The 20,994-nt window shown below is 45.8% G+C and overlaps 1 protein-coding gene across 4 annotated transcripts in view; it reads left to right on the forward strand.

The window, feature by feature from the left end:
* The first annotated feature begins 692 nt into the window (after positions 1-692).
* COBL (cordon-bleu WH2 repeat protein) overlaps positions 693-20,994 on the forward strand; it is a 1,669,181-nt gene continuing 1,648,879 nt past the window's right edge. For 3 of the 4 annotated variants that reach the window (XM_069613403.1, XM_069613401.1, XM_069613405.1), the window contains exons 1-2: positions 693-917; positions 1,453-1,629. Coding sequence is in view for 3 of the 4 variants with exons in the window: in XM_069613401.1 (XP_069469502.1) it covers positions 1,589-1,629 (41 nt within the window). In the remaining variant the exon portion in view is untranslated. The remainder of the gene's footprint in view (positions 918-1,452; positions 1,630-20,994) is intronic. The other variant, XM_069613402.1, reaches the window with a different exon arrangement.

Raw genomic sequence — 20,994 nt, forward strand, 5'->3', positions numbered from 1 at the left:
GGATACAGCAGTAAATGAAGAAACACCTACATTTGAGACACTGGTGGGAAGGACGCATAGATGTAAAACACAGCAGTAAATGGAGAAGCACCTAAATTGGGACACAGCAGTGAATGGAGAAACACCTAGATTTTAGACACTTCATCAGTGGGAGAGATGCCTACATCTGAGACACAGCAGTGATGGGAAACTAATTACTAGCTGATATGGGTGGTTCTGACACTTTAAGAGAGCACAATAGGGATGATGCACTTAAAGGGAGAAACCGCATGATATTGCCACGCATAAAAAGAAAAGATGGACTGATAGGCTTTAATGCATACCCAAAAGAAACGTGGACATTGCAGTGAATATAAACTAGGGAGTGGGTATTTAAAAATAGAAGTCCAAATATGTCCTTTAAGTTCTTCCAAGCTGCAAGCACACGCGTGCCTCATCACAACACAAATTACCAAGTTTTAAAGTAAATTTCCCCTGACTTAAAATGCACTTGGCTTTCTGATTTTGAAGGTTAGAAGTGAAACGGCCCATATTCCTGGGAGCATTAAATTAGGGGCCTCTTTGGTCTTTCGAGAATTTGCGGAGATGTGGTAGTAGAGGTGGTACGGTAATGGCAAAACTGGGCGACTGGAAAAGTATGTGCGCGTGCTGGGATCTGCTAGGGTTAGTACGGTAATAGGAAAGTGAGAAAACAGAGAGCAGTGTGTCTGCAGTGGAGGAGCCGCAGAGGGCTCGCGCTCTGCAGCCAGGCTGGGCTCTCACACTGGAAACGGGTCTGGGCTTCTGCAGAGGATTTGGACCGGGAAACAGCACACGGGTTAGTTCTAGCAGCACCATTCCGGGAGAAGCAAACCTGACTTGTGGCATAGGGGCGTGCATTGCACATTCTCGCTGTGGGTGCCACAGTTGTTGGATGGGTGAGTTGCTGTTGGTTTTGGAGAGTGGCAACTTGTAGCAGCAGCTAGTGTGTACCCAAGCCGTTGAAAACATTTTTAAAAAAAGCTTTGTCACAAGTTCTTATATTTCTTTATTGCTTGAGTTTGCCTACTGAAAACGCCACCTTGGCACTGAAGCACGTGTACCACATTTGAAGTGTGCACGGGTCTCGGCATTTACCATTCAATCACACGCAGCATCTGCTTGAGTGAACATATGTATGCGGTGCTGTGTGTGCTCCGAGTTGGCGGTATACACTGTCCGTGATATTTGTCGTAGAACTTAAATCTTTAACTCTGTATGTCATATATCTTTTTCATTTAGTTCAATAAACTCCAAGCCATGCTATTTTTATGCGCTTTAACTTGCTTTTCATATATGTGCCCCAGCCGTGTAATCCTTTAATGAGGTATATATTGCACAGTATAAGTACAAAGTCGTTTCCGTTTTAATTGCTTACGCAGTTGTTATTTTTTTTTTGTTTGCCCCTCTGGAATGCTTGCTCTGGATCTTCAGCCAGGACCCACTGTCGATAAGGAATGGGACTATATATGATTAAAAGCATTTAAAACTCTCTAGGTGGAAGAAAAGAAGCACCTGCTGGCGAGAGAGGCAGCCCGCTGCTGTCAGGGGTGGGACGGAGGCTGTGCCCATGGAGACTCTCTGCCAGCCCGCCGCCCAGCCGCCTCCCAGGTAGGCAGGCACCGCCTGAGCTGCGTGTGCATGTGTGTGCTTAAATAGAACTCGTTGCTAATCTGAACCCTCTTACTGGTGGTATTATTAGCTCCTACACGTTGCAGGCCAGTGGCAGCCCGCGCCCAACTATGCCTGCGTTTCCCAGGGCTGCAGAGTGACAGCAGGGCTCTGTGCGCGCGCGCGCGTGTGTGTGTGAGTGAAAGGATCCCTCGGGTCCTTGTGTGTATTTCGGTGTCGTTTCCCAGGTAACGGCCCGGGCCCGGGATCCGCAGCCGGGTCATAGAGTCTGCTCCTCCCGGTGCCAACCCGAGTGCCGTAAAACCGCGCGTGGCTGTTGACGAATATCGAAAGTTGCTCTGCCCGACGCGCGACGTTTTGGACGCACACAACAGTAGCCGTTTAATGCGTAAAGACGAATATGCTGCGCGTGCTTGAAGGGAAAAGGAAGAACAGGTGTTCTTAGAAAAACAAAGAAACACGTAGACCCGCCGGCACCCAACATCTCGAATATCGTCATTTTTGCAATTTCATCACGAAAACGTTTTGGGATAAAAAGAGATTCGTGTTAAAATAATGACTTTGTAATAGTGTATGGAATTTACTTTGGCCGCTGCTGATTTTCGAGGTCCGCTTCCAATTGAATGGATTTTTGAAAACATGTTTTGGCATCTCATCTGATGCAGCTCGTTTGCATTTTCACATGTTCTGCACAGCTTTGACACGTACCTTAAATATATACCCAAGAGTAACTTTCGAAAAGGGGACAACCTAGTTCTCCATCTTTGCAGAAAACTAGCGGTTATCTGGAACTTTTTAGAGCTCTTGACATGAAAGCAGCCTCACTAACCTCAGGTTATTTAGCGATATAAGGATCGCTCTGGACATGCCATAGAGTGTATTGTCTGACTGTAGCCAGGGCATAGGGAAGACCCTGTATCGTGTGTCCTGGGAGGAGCCATGTGCAATTTCTGCCTGTCACAGAGGCTGGGTCCTGGTGTCACATAGACCGTGGGAGTTTCTTCGTGTCTCTGGCTGCACCTGCTCAAGGGTGACCGGATAGAGTGCTCCTGGCCCCTGCCCCCTTCCAACTCTCCCTCCCACCCCACCGCAATTATGTTTAGGGAAGCCGCTTATGACACACTTGTCTGTTTAGTTTAGGATATGTTAAGGTCTACATCTTTATCAATGGATTAACACTGGTGAATGGCCTGTTTATAAACTCTGTTCCAATCTGGGCAAATAAGGGAAACAGGGCCTAAGGAGATTTAGTGATTGTCCCAGGATCACACGGTTTAGGCCATAGAGATGACAACTTTCATTATTATTTTTATGGTATTTATTGAGCGCAAACCGAGCTTAATGAAGCAACGGAGCGCTTTAGATTCATAGGGGGAAGAACAAGGTGAGGGGAGCAGAGAAACAAGGGAGTGGGGAGCTAACAGGATGGTGAAGGTGGTCACTTTTTGGCTTACTGCACAAAAACCCAGACTCATTTAAAAGTGGAAAAGGTCGCTTTAATGTGACAGGCCAAAGCTTACAATAAAACGCTTACCTGGCTCCATGGCCTTACAGACTAACGAAATATTTAAACAACCAATTAACTAATTACACATTTTCATTTCCCCCAACAATTAAATAAAACAATTTCCTCCCTACCTGTCCCTTGGACCGTACTATCTCCTTACCCCTTTTCCAGGCATCCCGCTTTCTCCCTGGGGCCATGCCCCTACATGCTCAATACCTGTTCCCCGGGGGTGGCCCGCTTGTGCAAACAGCACCACCCCATCCTTTCCCGTGTCATTCCCCCATTGTGCTTCCCTCCCCCCACATCAAAAGGGGCCATGCCCCCGGCACCAGAAAACCCCTCCCGCGAGGTGTTCTTTCTGCCCACCCACCCCCAACAACATTACTTTATTTCCAACTCTTTAACCAGTCTCCCAGCCAAGAGCACAGGTCCGCCAAATAGTGATTGTTCCCATAAACCGACAAGTGTACCCCATCCTCCCTAAAGATCATAAAGCCCTCATACACTATTTCCTTATGATCCATCACCTGCACCGCCACAGAGGCACAAAACTTTACCATTTCTCTGTTGATCCCCTTTCTAGCCCTCTCTATCGCTCCCTCGCTCCTCGCTCCCCTCCACACTCTGCGCGGCAAAAACTTAGTCCACAACACCTCTGCTTGAGGACACATTTCCCGCACCCAAACTAAATCCCTTTTCATTTTCCTTAGCAGGGCCACCCCCGTATCCCTAACCAGGTCATTCTCCCCAGCGTGAATAATCAACACCTCCGGCGCTCCGTAGCGTTCCCGCATCCCCGCCAGCATAGGCAGTAACTGGTCCCAGCGCAGGCCCCCTAACCCTTGCCATTTTACCACCACATCCTTATAGCTACACCCCAACTGCCTGCCCATAACCCATTTCTCCGCTTCTTTCCCCGCCCATTTAACAATTGAATGGCCGACAATCCACACTTGCGACAACTCCCCCTCCTTTCGCACAGCATCTGAAAAAGAAATTACAAAATTACCAACACAATACATACAACCCCCACGCTGTTGTCAGCCAACTTCTACCCCCTTCCTTAAAATTCCCCTTTATGAAAATTCCCTGACATACCCCTTGTATCTCCCAGACCTCCAACGCCCCAAACTTTTCACCTTATCCTCCGTGAAACCCAACCTATTACCCTCCGATGCTGCGCCCATCCTGAATGAATGTGTACCAAAAACCTCGCCCTTTTCTGCTACCTCCTGCAGAGCCTTCCGCAATACCCCCAAAACTTGTGCCGCTGAAACCGGCGACCCATCCTCATGCTTAAACACCAAGCCTGTCTTCCCCCCACACCGCTCCTTCCACAACCTGCCTGCCCGCACTGGGCATAAATCCTTGCTCCCCAGCCCCAACAAAACCCAGGAACCCTTCCCCTTCTGGTCCGTTTTAGACTTATTAATCCTGATGTCCAAACCCAATTCTGTAATTTGCACATCCTCCCACTGCAATCCCTCAGACCCCCATTTTCCCCCCACCAACTCCGAAACCCGAAAAGCCCTGAAAAATAACCATGTAAAACAGGTCGCACACAGCTCCCCCTCCCATACCGACCAGCAAACTCCCCCTACTACCTTAACCAACCTTTGCAGCAACTCAGCCGATATTGGCCTCCTCCTGTCCTTGTCCCTCTTACTTTCCCTTGCCCATCCTTCCAACATCCTACTCGCCATTTCCCCCCCCACTCGGCTGGAAACCCCAAAACCATTTCCCGTAAAAAGCAATTCCTGCTAACTTCCCCTCTATAGTTGCTCTTGACCAGCCCCTGTCCATGCACCTCAGGAGGAAATTCATGACATCATCCCTCCTCCTCTCTTCCGCATCCCATCTGCCCTTCCAACTACGCGCTCCCCCCCAATAAAATCCTCCCAGGCCCTCCTGTAAGACTCCTTAGACGCCCCGGCCAATGAACCCTCCACCAAATCCCGCGCTCTCATCCTCCTATCTTCCACAGCTCCTCCGGAATCGGCTCCTGATCCGCATCTGGAGCCAATCCACAGAATCTCTGCTATTGAAAACGAGATAATGCATCAGCGATGCCATTATCCTTCCCTGGCACATGTGTTGCCTTAAACACCACATTCAATTCCATGCAAAGCAGCACAAACTTCCTCATGAGTCTTGCCACCCTCTGATCCCTTGCTGACTGCGTGTTTACCACTTGGACCACGCATTCATTGTCCACATTGAAATTCACTTTCCTATCCTGCAAATCCTTCCCCCACAACTCCAATGCCGTAGTAATGGGAAAAATTCAAGGAATGCTATACTCCTTCCCTCCTTCAACCACCGATCAGGCCATTTCTCCGCACACCATTTTCCCCCCCAAAATACTCCGAAACCCCCTGCTCCTGCTGCGTCCGAAAATATCTGCACTTCCCATGTCACCGGGTCCCCCTGCAACCACATTGACACCCCATTAAACTTCTCCAAAAAACGCAGCCCTCCCTCACTGACCCCGATACTCTTATCTGATGAGGCAGGCACTTTGCTCCCGCCATAGCCCTCGCCATGTTCCTACAAAACGTCCGCCCTGGGGCCACCACCTTGCATGCAAAATTCAGATGCCCTACCAATCTCTGCATGTCAACCAGCGTCATTTTCTTGGCCCCCACCGCCCTTTCCAGCAACACCACCAGTTTGCTCACCTTGTCGTGCGGCAAGCGTGAGGTCATAGCCACTGAGTCCAGTTCAATTCCCAGAAATGTCAACACCACTGCAGGCCCTTCCGTTTTGTCTTCCGCTAACGGCACACCCAACTCCTCCATTAGCTCCTGAAACAACTTCAGTATTCCTTTCCACTCCCCCTCTCTATCTGCCCCGCTAATAAACAGAAAATCGTCCAGGTAGTGCAGCACACTCTCCCAACCCGAGTTAAATGAGAAAACCCACTGTAGGAAAGAGCTGAATCGTTCAAACAGTGCACAGGAAATTGCGCACCCCATTGGCAAGGCTTTGTCTATGTATATGCGGTCCTCAAACTGCAAACCTAACAACCAAAAATCCTCCGGGTGCACCGGCAATAACCTGAGGGCCGCCTTGATGTCACACTTGGCCATGAAGGCCCCCCACCCTTCTTTCCTTACCAGCTCCACTGCCTGGTCAACCCTTGCATATACAACCCCACACTCTTCCGGGGCAATGAAATCATTCACTGACATGCCCTCTGGCCAAGACAAATGGTGTATTAAACGAAACTCCCCCGGAGCTTTTTTGGGCACCACCCCCAGTGGGGATATAACTAAGTCACCCGGCAGGTCATCAAATGGCCCTACGATCCTTCCCGCCGCTATATCCTTGCTCAATTTTTGCCTTACCACTTCAACATTTTCTTTGGCTGACTTCAGATTTTCAGCCCCCCGGCGCACCCTTGGGCCCTGGTAACCCAATCTGAAACCCTGACTCCACTCCTCACTCAAAATCTTCACCCCTTCCCTGTCTGGATAGAATTGCAACCATTTCTGCAGAACCCCCACTTTAATTGGCGTAAAAGCTTTTCCCCACAACCCCTCTGCCTGAACCTCTCCCCCTCCCCCTGTCCCCCTGTTGGAAACATTGAGTGAGAGCGTGTTTTCCTCCACACTTGCTACACTCATGCCTGAACCTACACAGGGTCCTTGTGCAGCCGTCCTTATTAAACGCCCAACATGCTGCTGAGGACTGCCCTCTGCCCCCTCCCCTGCCCCTTCATGGGCGGGGCGACCAAGAAAGGGCCGGAAGGGCACCGGCAGCCCACTTGCAGTGTGCAATGTCGAGGCAGGCCTCGTTGGGGCCATCCATTGCAGCCAAAGATCCATATCTATCTCCCCCCAGACCACTTGACTGTCCTCCGCCATCCTCGCTCTGAATTCTTCATCATACCTTACCCAGGCAAATCCCCCGAAACTCGTGAAGGCCTTCCGAATTACGTCCATATATTTAAGTAGGGCCACACAACGCTCAGGAAATTTTTCACAATAAACACTGGCATAAATGATAAATGCCGACGTCCAATTCTCAATAGTCACCGGTACCCTTGGGCGCGCAGCTAGCTCCCTCTCTTCTTCTTTAGACCCCTCCTTAGCTCTCACTTCCCTATGGAGCAATTTAAAAACGTCTACAAATTCCGCCCCTGAATCTTCTCCCTGGTTGCCGCCATCAAGTGTGCCCCCAACGGTTTCGTTATCCCCATGTATGGCAGTTTTTTCTCTTTTCCTTTCACTTCCAACTCTTTTTCTTTCCCAGCTTGTCTCTCGAGCACCAATGGCTCCCCCACCTTGTCCGTTTGGACCTCCACTGAGCAGATGCCCCTCTCGACCCCCAAGTTCCAATGGCTTGTACCCCCACTTCTTTCCGTAGCCCTTGCAAATCAGACCCTTCATTTCCCGTCCCCCCTCTTGGGACCCCTCTCTGCCATGCAGATGACCATTCCCTTTCCCGCTCACCTCTTTCCGCACCTGCCGTCTGCTGTCTCGCGTCCACACCAATGCTCCTCGTCTCCTTCCTTATAGGGCTCCTACTGCGGGGACAAAACATGTCAGCAGACTCACCCAACCAACCGTTCCCCCGCCTTCTTGCCCCCGACCACCCTGCGCCTGCCTTTCCCGCTCCCAACACCAACGTCCTCTCTCCTCCCCCCTTCAGCCCCCCCGTCCTATAACCATCCACCTCCCTCTGCCCCACATAATCCTCAAAACCAACTTCATCACCCGTCCAATACCATGGTGGCTGCGAGCTCGTGCCCCAGACGAGTTGATGATCTTCCTGCGAGCCCGGGGTGTCCACCCGCCACTCCTTTGACGTCTTCTCGGCGGGGCCGTGGAAACCCCTGCCTGGTCCCCTTCACTCGGGCGAGGTGCTCCGACCTCCACCCTGGGGTCCTCATTGCTAGGGGCCGTGCTGAACCCTCTAGGCTCTCTGTACGCTGACTGAGGAGGGGCCGTTCTCAAACCCTCTACCTCCACCTGACCAGCGGGGGCTGTGCAGCGCCCTCCGCCCTCACTCCTACCCGGGGGGGCCGTTCCGCACCTCACCCTATCCACCTCAATTGATGGGGACCTCTCCCTCCTTCTCCCACCCGCACTCTTACGCAGGTATTTCCCCCCTCTTCCCCGCTGCCCTTGCACCCCCTTCTGTGCCCCACCCCTACCCCCGCCGTAATTCCTTTGAGCCACCTCCATTTTAGCACTCCCTGCTTCCTTAGTGCTATCCTTCATTCCATCCCCACATGGCTGCCCACCCGAAATCATCTCTTCCCCGGACGCCCTCCTTTCTATCTCCCTCCTCATCTTCCTGCCCCTGGATTCCCACACCTCCGCTTGCCCCGCCGCGGGGGTGCAAGCCACCACTGCCGCGAGAGCCCCATCCGCTGCCACTCTGCGCTGCGGCCTACCTCCACTTGTCTCCGCCTCACCCGTGACCTCCCCCACCACCCCCTCCAGCTGGGCCCTAGTTGCCCTGCTAATTATTTCCAGGGCCTCCTTCAGTGCCCTGGCATCGACCAATCCCTCCTTGCCAGCTCCCTGGCCCACCATTGTGCACCAATAATCTAGTTGTGCACCAAGAGTATTCCCCCCGCAAGTCCAGCTAGTTAAACTAAGCCCCCGAGCCAAGATCTACCCGTGGACCTATACCCAAAATGCCGACACTGCATACTTTGAACAGCATAAAATTAACAAATCATAAAACCCACTGGTACTATGAAACCCAGACAGAATATGTATTTCTTTATTTATGTATCTATGTATTGTTTTTTATTTTTTTATATATATATATATATATATATATATATATATATATATATATATATATATATATATATATTATTATTTTTTTTAAAAACCCTAATAAATACCTTGGTAAACTCCCCGAACAAAGAGAGCCCAAAACTACCAGCACAGGTACCAAATAGTGCTAGAGAACTGCCAAGGCACACTGCCACCTAGCGGTGCACAAGCAGCACCGCACCCCTCCCTCAGGAAAACAAACACTGTCCCTTTAACGGAGCTGCACTGCCCCCTTCCTGAACGGTGCTGATACCGTGCCCACACTCGTCGCAGAAGCCAGGAGATAGACACTGCCCACTAAGTGTTAAATACCCCCGAGGAGCTGCGGGAAAGCCGCTAACCCGCGCTCAATCCCTCCCCTGACCACCCACCCTGCCGACACACGAACGGAGGAAGCGTGAGAAGCCGAAACTCCCTAACGGCACCCCAGAGCCCTACAGCCCCCCGACCTCCTGCACTGCCCCTGCGATGCAACCCGGAGATACGGGGACCCAATGGTAAGAAGCGAGGGGTGTCTTATCTACGGCACCCCTCCTATAAATGTGCACACAGTATCTACACTATTCTTATTTTTTTTATTTTTTTTTTTTATAGAACACCTAACCGCCCACTGTTCCCACACTCCCCTACCTCACCTGACTATCTCGCCCGCCTGAAGGCCCAGCTACTACCAGGGAAGGCTCGGGAGCAGGCAACAGGACTTGACAATCGCCAAGTCCAACCGTCACCTGCCTCCTGAACCTTCCCTGGCCCCTTAAATACCCCAGAGGGGTTCTCTGCCCCCCACGGCCACTTGCTGGCTTCGCGTTCCCCCCGGGGTCACCCTTGTCAACAAGGGATCTGCAAGGAACCAGTGGAGGAACAGTGGGATCAGATCACCCATTCTGAGTGGAGGGGGTAGGAGGGGTGAGGAGTGGAGGCATAACCCTTTGGTTATGTCTCAGCTGTGTTAGGGTTGTATGGTGGGCTCAGAATAACTAACTTAGTAATATTTAAAATTGAAGAAGTTGGGTAAGAATGCTCTTGAACTTGGGCTATGTCAGGAAAATGGTGTCACGTCAATGAAAAGTTTAAGAAGTACGCCAGACTCCATCTTTACCCTAAAATAAACTTAGGTGGGCACAGCACAGTTGCGCCTCACCTAACAAATGATCACACTCATGTCTGTACTTTTTTGTTTCCCTTCATACTTTTATCTATAGGAAAGATTTCTACAGCTGTACATTATTTATAAAAAACATATTGACAATATTATAACCTTGACTCTCACACATATGACTTTTTTTCTCTTCAAGATCTTTTAGACTTTGAAAATAAATTTACCTGGAATTAATTTATGCAGCAAAGAGCACCACGTAGAGGACTCGCCAGTCACAATGTTCTGGTTGCAGTCCTGTATTGCAGGGCATTTTAGCACGTTAAAGTGTTTAATTCAAACAGTGGATATAGAAAGTATGTAGGACGGATGCTGTTGAGTGCATTCTAGAGGATATAAAACGTATTAGAGCAAAACTTTCCAGTGCAGTTGTTAACATTATGCACCGTAAAAACCAAGGACCCGATTCATGGAAAAGAGCGCATTAATCCCACAAGGGCCGCACGCCGAGAACGACACTTTGCGAGCCAGCGTGCAGAAGTTTTTCTATGCATACGATTTACCGTAACTCGGATCATACTCAGAAAATCTCTGTGTAAACCGTTCCTGCACCCGCTACACTGTGTACACGCACCCTAAGTTAAATCAGACCCCCAGGTGCGTACAATCTTACCTCTGCACGGTGAATCCAATGCGCAAGTGTCTGTATGCCTGCCTTCGAGTGGCGGATACAATGTGGACTTTGCGTGGCTATTTCCCTGCCGAGAGGTTGCACGGTCGGACCCATGAATACGTATTGTTCCGTTCAATAGCATTGTGCGATGGACTGCCTGTGGGACATCCCACGTAACGCCCACTTTTCCCCTAGTTCTTCCTCATTTTTGGAGTCCCGCACCCTTCCCTGCCCTCTGCGCAAGCCATGCCCATGCTCTGCATGGTGTCTCGCGCAGGGCACTCGGCCACTCGCAGAGACCTGCTTAGTCTGCACGAAGTCCCCGCAATGTGCGAAAAACTTTCCTTGCGGTCGATTCCCGGATTTTGTATGCAGTTTGGCACGCATAGTCCCTATTTCCATGAATCAGGCCCAAAGTAAATGAATGGGTATCTGCTCAGTATTATGCCGATGATCAACACATGACTTTGAGAAATTGTAAGCCTCAAACAACACACAAGGTGACTTATTTATTACATTGCATACTTTTCCAAGGTTAAAAAAAAATAAAGTTGAGAAATATGATTAAGATGCATATTTATGGAAACCACAAATGGTAAACGCGGGTGAAATTTCACAGGCAAATATTTGAACACACCAGTTGTTTTGGAGTCGAAATTAGCTCTGAGTCGGAGTCCATGTCAAGCCATGCCATTTCAAGCCACCGGGCTCTTCTGAGACACAATCATGAGCCATGTGAAATGATAAGCTTTGCTGGACTCTTCATTCATTCCAGCAGTGCCTCAGCTGCCAGTGTCAATCACTTTAATGACCCGTGTGAAGGGACAATTATTACTCGCCTAGATTTCAGGTTGTGGCTTTTGCTATTATCTAAAATAGGTAATGCCCGGGTACAGCATCTCGTCAATGGGCTACATACTACCTACGTGCCGCAAGTTACCGCCCACCAGTTAAACAGTAACACCCCTGCGCATTGTTTCCTGCATCCGAGCAAACAGTGGACAATCTGCACTCTTTAAACGGTGGCCGTTTAGTTACAGCTTTTTTTCTCTGTTATAATATTAGTGAACAGGGAAGTCGGCCTTACTGTGTAGCATTCCTTCATTTGTATAATACCCCCTTACAATCTGGTATGAATTATATCCAAGATCCAGCAGCCCTATGAATTTAGGCGAACATGCCTGTGTTTGCAATAAACAGAGGCGCACTGTTTCATAGTTTCCCTCATTTTGATTTTCGGGTGACAGCGAGCCCAGTAATCTCCACTGTTGGTTTGCATCAGATGTTGAAGTTCCTGGGCCTGGCCTCTTAAACTGAACTTCTCTGATGGGGCTCAGTCTGGGGGTTCCTGGCTTTCCTGGGTAAATGGCACGAGGTCTTGTTTGTGTAGAGTGCTCTATTTAGGGGCGGGGTCTAGACTTATGTGCATGTGGTTGGTCAATTTCTGTAGTAGAGCAAACCAATGGAATGGATGCTGCCCAGAGGAATTCCCGACGGTTGACCCAAGCATCTCCATCCGCCACGTGCTTTTCTCATATTTCAGAAGGTGCCTTTCCTTCCCTACTTCTCCGGATCTGGATTGTCCTTCACAGGAAGGGTTAACATTCATCAGGTGAATGCTTATTTTTCTTAGCAGCTCAGCTGCCTCAGGATCTCAATGGTTTCTTTCATAGGGTTGTGAAATAGCTGTTGAGCTGCTGGCAGAGAAGGTGGTAGGGGCTGTCAGGGTGAACTGGTTGCAGCAAGCAGAGTCGCAAGGCGATTGTTGTTCCGCAGTCGTGGTTCCGTTTCACCCTGGATGAGTCTATGCAGTGCAATGGATGTGGTGTTTGTACACTGCCGCTTTAGCAGAGAAGTACAATTTCCTTGCGTGACATCTAACATTGGCGCATTAAACATTTTCATGAATCGTAGGCAGTGATCACCCTGCTTGGGTATAAAAAAATAATGTCCACTGCTTCAACAGAAAATAGGTTTATAATAGACCATTAAGGCCCCGTAGAGTGTCTTTAAATATTGAAGTCAATCCGCCAAGTTTCTGTAATCTTTTGCTGTTGACAGCTGCCTATTTTAACCGCATGAACGAATTACCCCACGATGCTTGTATTTTTAAAAATAAAAAATAATAATAGTAGGATACAGAACACCTTTTCCCCAAATCTTTGAGTGTCCTCAGTTGGATCCACCAAGAGCCACGTACTGAGAGGGCTCAAAGGCTCATTGACAGACAGCTATGGTGGCTTTTGCCCTACTTGCAACTAGTTATTTGTGTCTCAGCTTTGCCCCATCTGTTTAGGACTTTTAGCATTGCCTGCAGTCAGTTAATGTGGGTTTAGCCACAATCATGGGCAGTGATTTGGCATAAATCAATCCACAACCAGAATCGATTTTGGGTCCTCATAAAAGATTTTCTGGGTCGTTAATTGAGTGCAGAGCTTTCAAATCAGAGGTCACTACAATTGTTGGACTGTATGTGCCATCTTCTGTCATGGCATATGTGTCATGTTGGTCCATCTCTCGCTCATCGTGTGCACAGTAACTTTTGTCATTGAAAATGGACTGTGCACACAGTCCAGCTCCGGGGCTTGCATGTTGAGTCTAGCAAAGGGGCAGAACTCTGGTAATCATGTTTGATGATAACACACCTATAGTTTCAGGCTTATCATGAAATGTTGTTTATCCCTTTCTGAGGCCGGGCAGTAAGTGTTTGCGAATGTACTTATTTGGTTAACCTCTAAAAAAGGAAGTTGTATAGTGGTCACTTAAACAGTGATACCTAGGACTTTTCTGAATGCTTGGTAGCAAATCAAAACTGCTTTTTAAGAGGAGGGCGAATGCTGAGTCTTTTGAACGATCCTTGCAGGATTTACATTGTCCAGGTGACATCGGGCGTGAGGAGCATATGAAGGGAAAACCCATTAGTAGGAGAAGGTGGAGTTTGATAGAATCATTAGGCAAAGCTCAGTTCGAGGGTCAGGCACTCCAGGCTAGAGCCCGGGGTACTTAGACAATCACTCGACTGGCTTAGTAGCATATGGGGATAAGGAGCTCAAGGCAGTATTGGATTTTGGAACTAAAGGGGTGTGAATTTTATACACAGCTCTATAATATGAGCAGGGTGATGTCGCAGACCAATGTAAATTCTGAGTAGAGGCATTTGTACAGGGTCTTATTTTATGCAGGATGCCTTTGAAAGAAATGAAGGTGGAGAAGGGTTTAGCGTTCAACATTGAGGACTTTTTAAGGGGTTCGAAGTGGCAGCGCGCAATGTTCAGGGGCAGAACCAGCACTGCCCTGTAAGTTGAACCTCCTGCAGATCAGTGCATCAATGAGAGTATTAGCAGAGTAGAAAGTGAGATTCTGTGGCATGGCCTATTGGCTTTATATTATGGATCAAATTCCTTTCTTTATCGCAAGAGGCAAGAAAATAGATATAGAAAACGACATAAACTACTGAATCCCATAAGCCATTTGCAATCGTTTTCCCATATGATTGCATAGTCAAGTTGCAGTGCCCCTCCTTCCATGTATTCCTCATGACCTCATCTCCTCTTCTTTTTTTCTTGCTTTCATAGCCCTGTTATTTCAGATGTCTTTTATCGCAATATTTATACGTTGGTACATTGTGGTTATTCGTTTTGGTTGAGCCTTACTGCAGGGTGCCTTTTCTGCAGGGTTGGTGAGGTGGGGGTAGGTTGCTGCCTCGATGTGCATTGCGGGATTCCTAGCGTTCTGGTGTGGGCTGTACATGGGCTCTGTAGGATGATGTGTGAGCAGGGAATGCGGTAGCATGTAGGCCTTCTAGTTAGAGGAAAGCAACTTATGCATCATTTACAATTGAGGACTTGTTCAAGGGGTTGGAAATGTAGGATTCGAAATTGAGGGGAGCTCGGAGCTAATTAGCTCCTGCTTGTACCCTAGAAGAGCCTGGCTAGCTTGACACAAACTGCTACCAGTAACTACTTTTGGCTCCCCAGGCAAACTGACGCGGAACAAACACACCTATGTGAATGTAACTCTACATTTGGGACAATTATAAATTGACATTAGTACACATCTTTACTACATTTAAAGCATAAAGGGTTGTAAATAATCATCAAAATGATATGTTTGCCTCGTATGCGGAAGTTAGATTTGCCGCACGTTATGTACTAGCTCCTGGTTTCCCAGTTATAGCTCCGGGTCACTTGCTAATGCTGGATACTCAAGAGCTGCTTTTTGCTCCTGCTTATACGATCTTAATTTGAATCCCTGGAAATAGCAGCATGCAAGTTCTGCGGAAGTCCTTGCCCTGCATTGTAGTCATTGACCCTGCCGTGGCTCAGTTCTTTAACAAGTCTCTTAGAACGGAAGTTGAGATTGGGGTGAATTTTGTAACTGTTGAGCAAGTGTAGGTTGCAATCTATTGAAGAAGGGAGACCTTTGTTTTTTAAATGCACCCTGAGGTTTTGGGCAGAGTGGGAAGAAACATTGACTTAGAAGCAAAGCGGCAGGTGATGGAATGGTTAGGGATGTGGTGTAAAAGTAGAAATAGAATATTTCAGTCTTCTTCTGGAATGGTGGAGATGCAGCCAGTTATGTGCATCTACGGCAAGGTACTCATTATGGGGAGGATGATAACGATTTGGATGTAATCAGGTAAGAAACTGATTGAAATGCTGAATGAGGAGATTTCACTGAGTGAGGATGTGTTTAAAGAGAAAAGAAGAAGTACAAGGATAAAGTCTTGCGGGACACATTCTGGCCAAAATATTATTTTATGTTATGTTATGTTAATTTGTATAGCTCCTTCCACCGTTAGTATGGTCCCAACGCGCTGTAGCTTGAACGCCCTCACCATTGGCATGGTCTCAACGCGCTGTAGCTTGAACGCCCTCGGGTACCGCAGTCCATGTAAGTGTAAATGGTCAGAGAGGTAAATAGTGCGTGTGTGCACTAGGTATGTGTGCAGACAGGCCGGATTTATCGTGGGGGCTATCTGTATTCTAATGCTGGAGGTGGTGTGCAGAGTATCTGAGACAGGTAGTGTGTGTACCGCTATGCCGAATATGTTGTGTATGTATGAGGGGTAGCTGCATTCTAATGGATGTGGTGCTGTGCAGTGAGTAGGGTATGTGGGATTATGTGCAAGCTAGGCCAAATTTATTGTGGGAGATAGCTGCATTCTAATGCTCATTGCGATGTGCAAGGTTGTAAAGATTATGTGTGCAGCTAGACCAAATTGATTGTGGGGGATAGCTGCATACTAGTATTTGAAGTGCTGTGCGGGGTAATCTTCACAATTCTATCTAAATGCGACACACAGCGGCTAACTATCATGCGCGACACAGTTCAGCAGAATGCCCAACTATAGGGCTACCTTACACAATTAGGCTAAATACAAAATATGGCTACCTTACACAATTAGGCTAAATGCAAAATATGGCTACCGTACACAATTAGGCTACATTATAATTGGTAATAAGAGTGGTGTTAAAACTTGAATGTTAATTGCATCTGTGATCAGTTACGAACAACCTAGACATCACCGGGAACCCCCCTGCATATAGCTCTGTACAATATTCCATGGGCCCAACACTCACCACTAGCCAAATGATAAAGGTCATCAGAAGCAACACCTTCAACCAGATCAGTCCAGAAGATTACAAGCTGTTTCCGATCCTTTAACAGTAGCATGGCCCAACGTCCATCATTGAAGATCTTCGCAAATGTAAGAAAGTAAGAACGTAAGAGCATGTTTAAGCGGTGGCTGAGGCAATATTGAAAGAAGGTAAAGAAAGATAGGTGGTTGTGTTTGATTACGGCAGAAATTGAAAGGAATGATTATACGTTTTGGAGATATCTGAATTTTGACAGTAAGGCAGGAGTCCTGGTTAACAGTGTCTCTGGCCCTGAGTGGGAGAAATACATACAAAAAACTAGGAACACATACAAGGAATGAAGGAAAGGTGAAAGGTGTATGGCGATGCAGTGTCACAGTTGCAAAATTAACTGAAATTATTAAGAACCTAAAGGTATTCAGAATGATTGGGCCGGATCGTAGTAGTAATGCCCTGGTAAAGGTGGAACCGGTACTATGGGCAGAGAAGGGTTTACAGCTATAAGTAGCAAAGGGAATATACCAACATGTTGGAAAGAAAGTTCAATATTACTAGTGCTTAAAAAGGAATCAAGGCAAGAGCCTTCTAATTGCAGGATCTTAGCTCTTTTCAGCATCCCCTCTAAAGTATTTGCTAGGGTTCTGCTGGGCAGGTTAATTACTTGGTCTGAGATAAACAAATGAATCCCTTATAACCAACCTGTATTTAGAAAGGGGGAAAGCATTGTTAGCAACTTGCTGAAATTGGTAAGTTTAATTGAGTTATCTTACAACACAAGGGAATTACCAGTCTATGCTGCCTATATAGATCTAAGTGCAGCATTTGACACTGTAAATAGAGTCATGCTGTGGAAGAAATTGGAGGACTTGGAAATACCAGATGAGCTTTTGATAATGCTGATGGCTCTACATTTAGAAACAAGGTTCCGGGTTTGTCTGGATAAGGAAGGTAACGTTACAAATTGGATAGCAACAAGCAGAGGTGTGAAACAAGGATGTGTCTTGGCACCCTACTTGTTCAATCTTTACTTGTCAGATTTGGAAAAGGCACTAGACGGCGATGGAACTTGTTAGGTCAAATATGGTGGTCTGTCCTTGTCCTGGTAAGGATATGCATACCATGTTATAGTGTAGGATTATACCCTTAGAGGTCTGCAATTTAAAATGTACATGTTGGGAGCATATTGTAAGGAAAATAGGCTAACTATTAAGACCATCAAAACAAAAATTATGCTATTTAATGTTCCTGTGAGAAGGAAGAAAGTGAGCAGGCTTGAATGGCTAATAAATGGGAAGAAGGTTGAATTGGTAAAAGAATATACATATTTAGGTGTTCGGCTAGACAAGAGTTTGAAATGGGATAAGAATTAGGATCTGATAAATAGGCAAGTCGCACAAACAGTGGGGGCAATTGTTACTTTTATTAGAAATCGGGGCAGGGGAATTCTATCTATACTGCTCTCAAGGTGTACATGGCCAAGATTAGGTCAGTGATGACATATGGAGTTGTGCTATGGGGTGAAAGATGTCTAACTAAATTAGAAATGTTGGAGGCAATAGTTATTAGAAAACTGGGCAATGCTGCCCCGTCTTTACCAATCGGATACTTGAAATTGGAATGCAACATCATGGGATGTGAAACTGTGTTTCAGCAAAAGAGACTGATGCTATGGAACAAAATCAGTGAAACAATACAAGATTCACTATTGCACAGACTATGGCAAGCCCATTGTCGTTTTGACTTTCGAGCAAAAATTGGCTGTTTGAGAAGTATCGATGTATGTAATGGAAGTATGGGTGATGAGTTAAGGAACACAAACTGTAATTACAAAACAGCTGTGAAAAACCCATTGAGGCTACGGAAGGAAGAACAACATATAGTAAATCTAGCCAGCAAGTCCAATAAAAGTAAATGTTTAGATTGTTTTATAGAAGAAGTGAAATGTCGCTTTATTTAAGGGCTTATCCCCATAGCTTCACAACGCAGAGATATATGGCCATTAAATTTAACACGATGCCGACAGTAAAGATTATGGGAGGATGAATTGGTATGCCGACGGAAAATAGGTTTTGTCATTTGTGTGGGGAGCTAAAACTAGGAACTATAAAGCATATTCTAATGGATTGTGTGAGCTGAGAGTCTTTGAGGCAACAATACCTGTGTAAATATAATAACGATGGAAGAAGTTATTGTAGACAAATATTGTGGAATCATTTCCTTCAAGTAAATGATCCTAACCTGATATATTATATTGTGAATTTGAATAAAGTGGTTTTTAAGATAATTGAAGATTTGTATATTTGGTGATTATCTCTTATTTTATGTTTGATTGTATTGTTATTTTAGCGTATTTGAGATGAATAGATTTCTGAATTTTTATATGTGTGTAATACCCATGTATAGAGGTCATATGTATGCTAAATAAAAGCAAATATCTATATCTTAGTGACAGTAGAATAGTCGTTGGCTTGCTAACTTGGGAGTACTTCAAATAACTAGTATCTATCAATGCTGATGCCAATGGTGACTGTTAGTACATCTTTTTAAAGTTATCACAGTGTAAAATATTATATGAAAGGGAAAACCAAGCCCTTACGAAGGGGTGCAATTGGTTCATTAAAAATGTCATTCCTCAAGCATTATTTTACCTTTATTTGTATTAATATGCATTGTCCAGTGAGGGTGTACTTTGGGTTTATATAGTTTCAAAAATAATTAGTCTGTGGAACCAAAATTGAAAAGAGTATCTCAAAAGATTATACATGAGTTCTTTTTAAAGGGGTTTGGGATTTCCAGACATAAAGGCCTGTCTTGAGAATGTATTAAAAAAAAAAAACAAAGTTCTTGTTTAAGAGCCTTCAGAGGGAATCTACAAACAGGGTTGCAAGAAAGCAGTATTCATTGGGTAAATTCCTTGTTTGTAGTGCAGACATCATTTAGTTGCCTCGAAGATGCAACGCTGGAGACTGATTAATTTAGTTTTCAGGTCAGTATATACATAGAAGGGAAAACTTGTCAGCCTCCATAGAGGGGATCTTTTTTTAGTTTTTATTATTTTTCTTAGCGTGTTATAGTTATAAAACCTTTCACACATATTCAAAATATATAAAAATTAACCAATTACATTACATATTTGAAAAAACATATAAAATCAATAAAAAAAGCAATGTACAGGCTATGTAGAACATATACAGTTGTCAATCATCCATACAATGTTCCAAATAAATTAACACAGTCACAGATTACGTAGATCCATCCCTTTCTGGCTAATTTAGCAGCCAGCACTTTCCAAACGTGTAAATTGCTGTCGACGTACCCAAGCTAAAACCTGATACGCATCTCAGCAAGAATCGCTCATTTCTTCTTATTTCTATTTTCTCCACATGTCTAAAATAATAGAGACGATATGTCCTATGCATAGCTGGGCATGGTGTTGTCACATTTTTAGTCGATTCTACTTGATAAGGATCCAGGCACAGCCTACATGTACGATTACACTTCAAAAGACCATGCCATGCACCAGTATTAGCCAGCACTTCCAACCTGTTAAATATTAGCAGCATGAACAGTCTTTGCATTACAGGATACAGATATAGTGTTGTGGTTTTTTAAAGATAAAGGTAATTTGCGCAAAGGTAGAAAGAGAGCACATTTTAGGTAGTTTTTCCTGACCAATGAACCAATCCTATATTTCTGCCCTATTACAGAACAGTTTTAACAGAGAACAGTACCATAATCCCAATCGGGTTTCCACCCAATAAGGAAAAATAAATCCTCATTTAACCTTTCAAAAGATTTTAATACAGCGCATTTATGGGACATCAGGGCAGTCTTCACTATCCCCATTAAAGATCCTTTGGCCAAGCTCATTATCTTAATATACAGATTGCCACGATTGATCTTAATCAGGGTCACCAGAGAGATCACACCCAATGCTAATAGCACAGCCTCAATACGAGTTGCGTTTGTTAAGCCCAAAACATTTCTCCACATCTTCAACTATAGGAGGGGATAATGTCTGGAATAGTCCCTAGGTAGAGCGGGATGGTAAAATGCTACTGGAATCCTTGGATAATGAAAGGAGTTTTGTGGTTAAGCTTTTATTGAACCAGGATGCTATAGCGTAAACACTTTTAATGATCTGAGGTATGCATTTAGATTGACATTTAATAATAATGGCAATAAGTTAGATTTCCATGAGTGAAGAAGACAGTGTAAGGGAAATTAATGATGGGAAGCCAACAAACCATCAGTTTACTTAAAATCACACAATCTCAGGAGGATCTCATCAGTACAGCATCAACTGTCTATGGAGAAATCCCAAAATGAGCTGCTTTGTCCTGTTAAAAGTGTGATTGGGATGAAGATATGGGTTACAATAGGACTGCAGAGCGATGGAAACCAATCATATACGTGGTAAAAGCACAGTAGGCACTGACAAGCAGCTGCTATATTGTAAATGAAAGTTTTCTGAGGACTAGATTGGAGTCCTACGAAAACAGCAGAAGAAGGTCTGAAGCAAGACATGACTGTTGGAAATGTTATCAGAACAAAGCATGTTATGCACATGTTTTTTTTTTTTTTTGTAAGCTCTTTTTATTGATTTTCACAAAATAACAAGCAAACAATCCCCTCCCCCCCATGTCCGCCCCTCTCGGCAACAAGCTAATCCC

This window comes from Ambystoma mexicanum, chromosome 5p, assembly GCF_040938575.1.
Source record: "Ambystoma mexicanum isolate Mex_15411 chromosome 5p, UKY_AmexF1_1, whole genome shotgun sequence".
NCBI lineage: Eukaryota > Metazoa > Chordata > Amphibia > Caudata > Ambystomatidae > Ambystoma > Ambystoma mexicanum.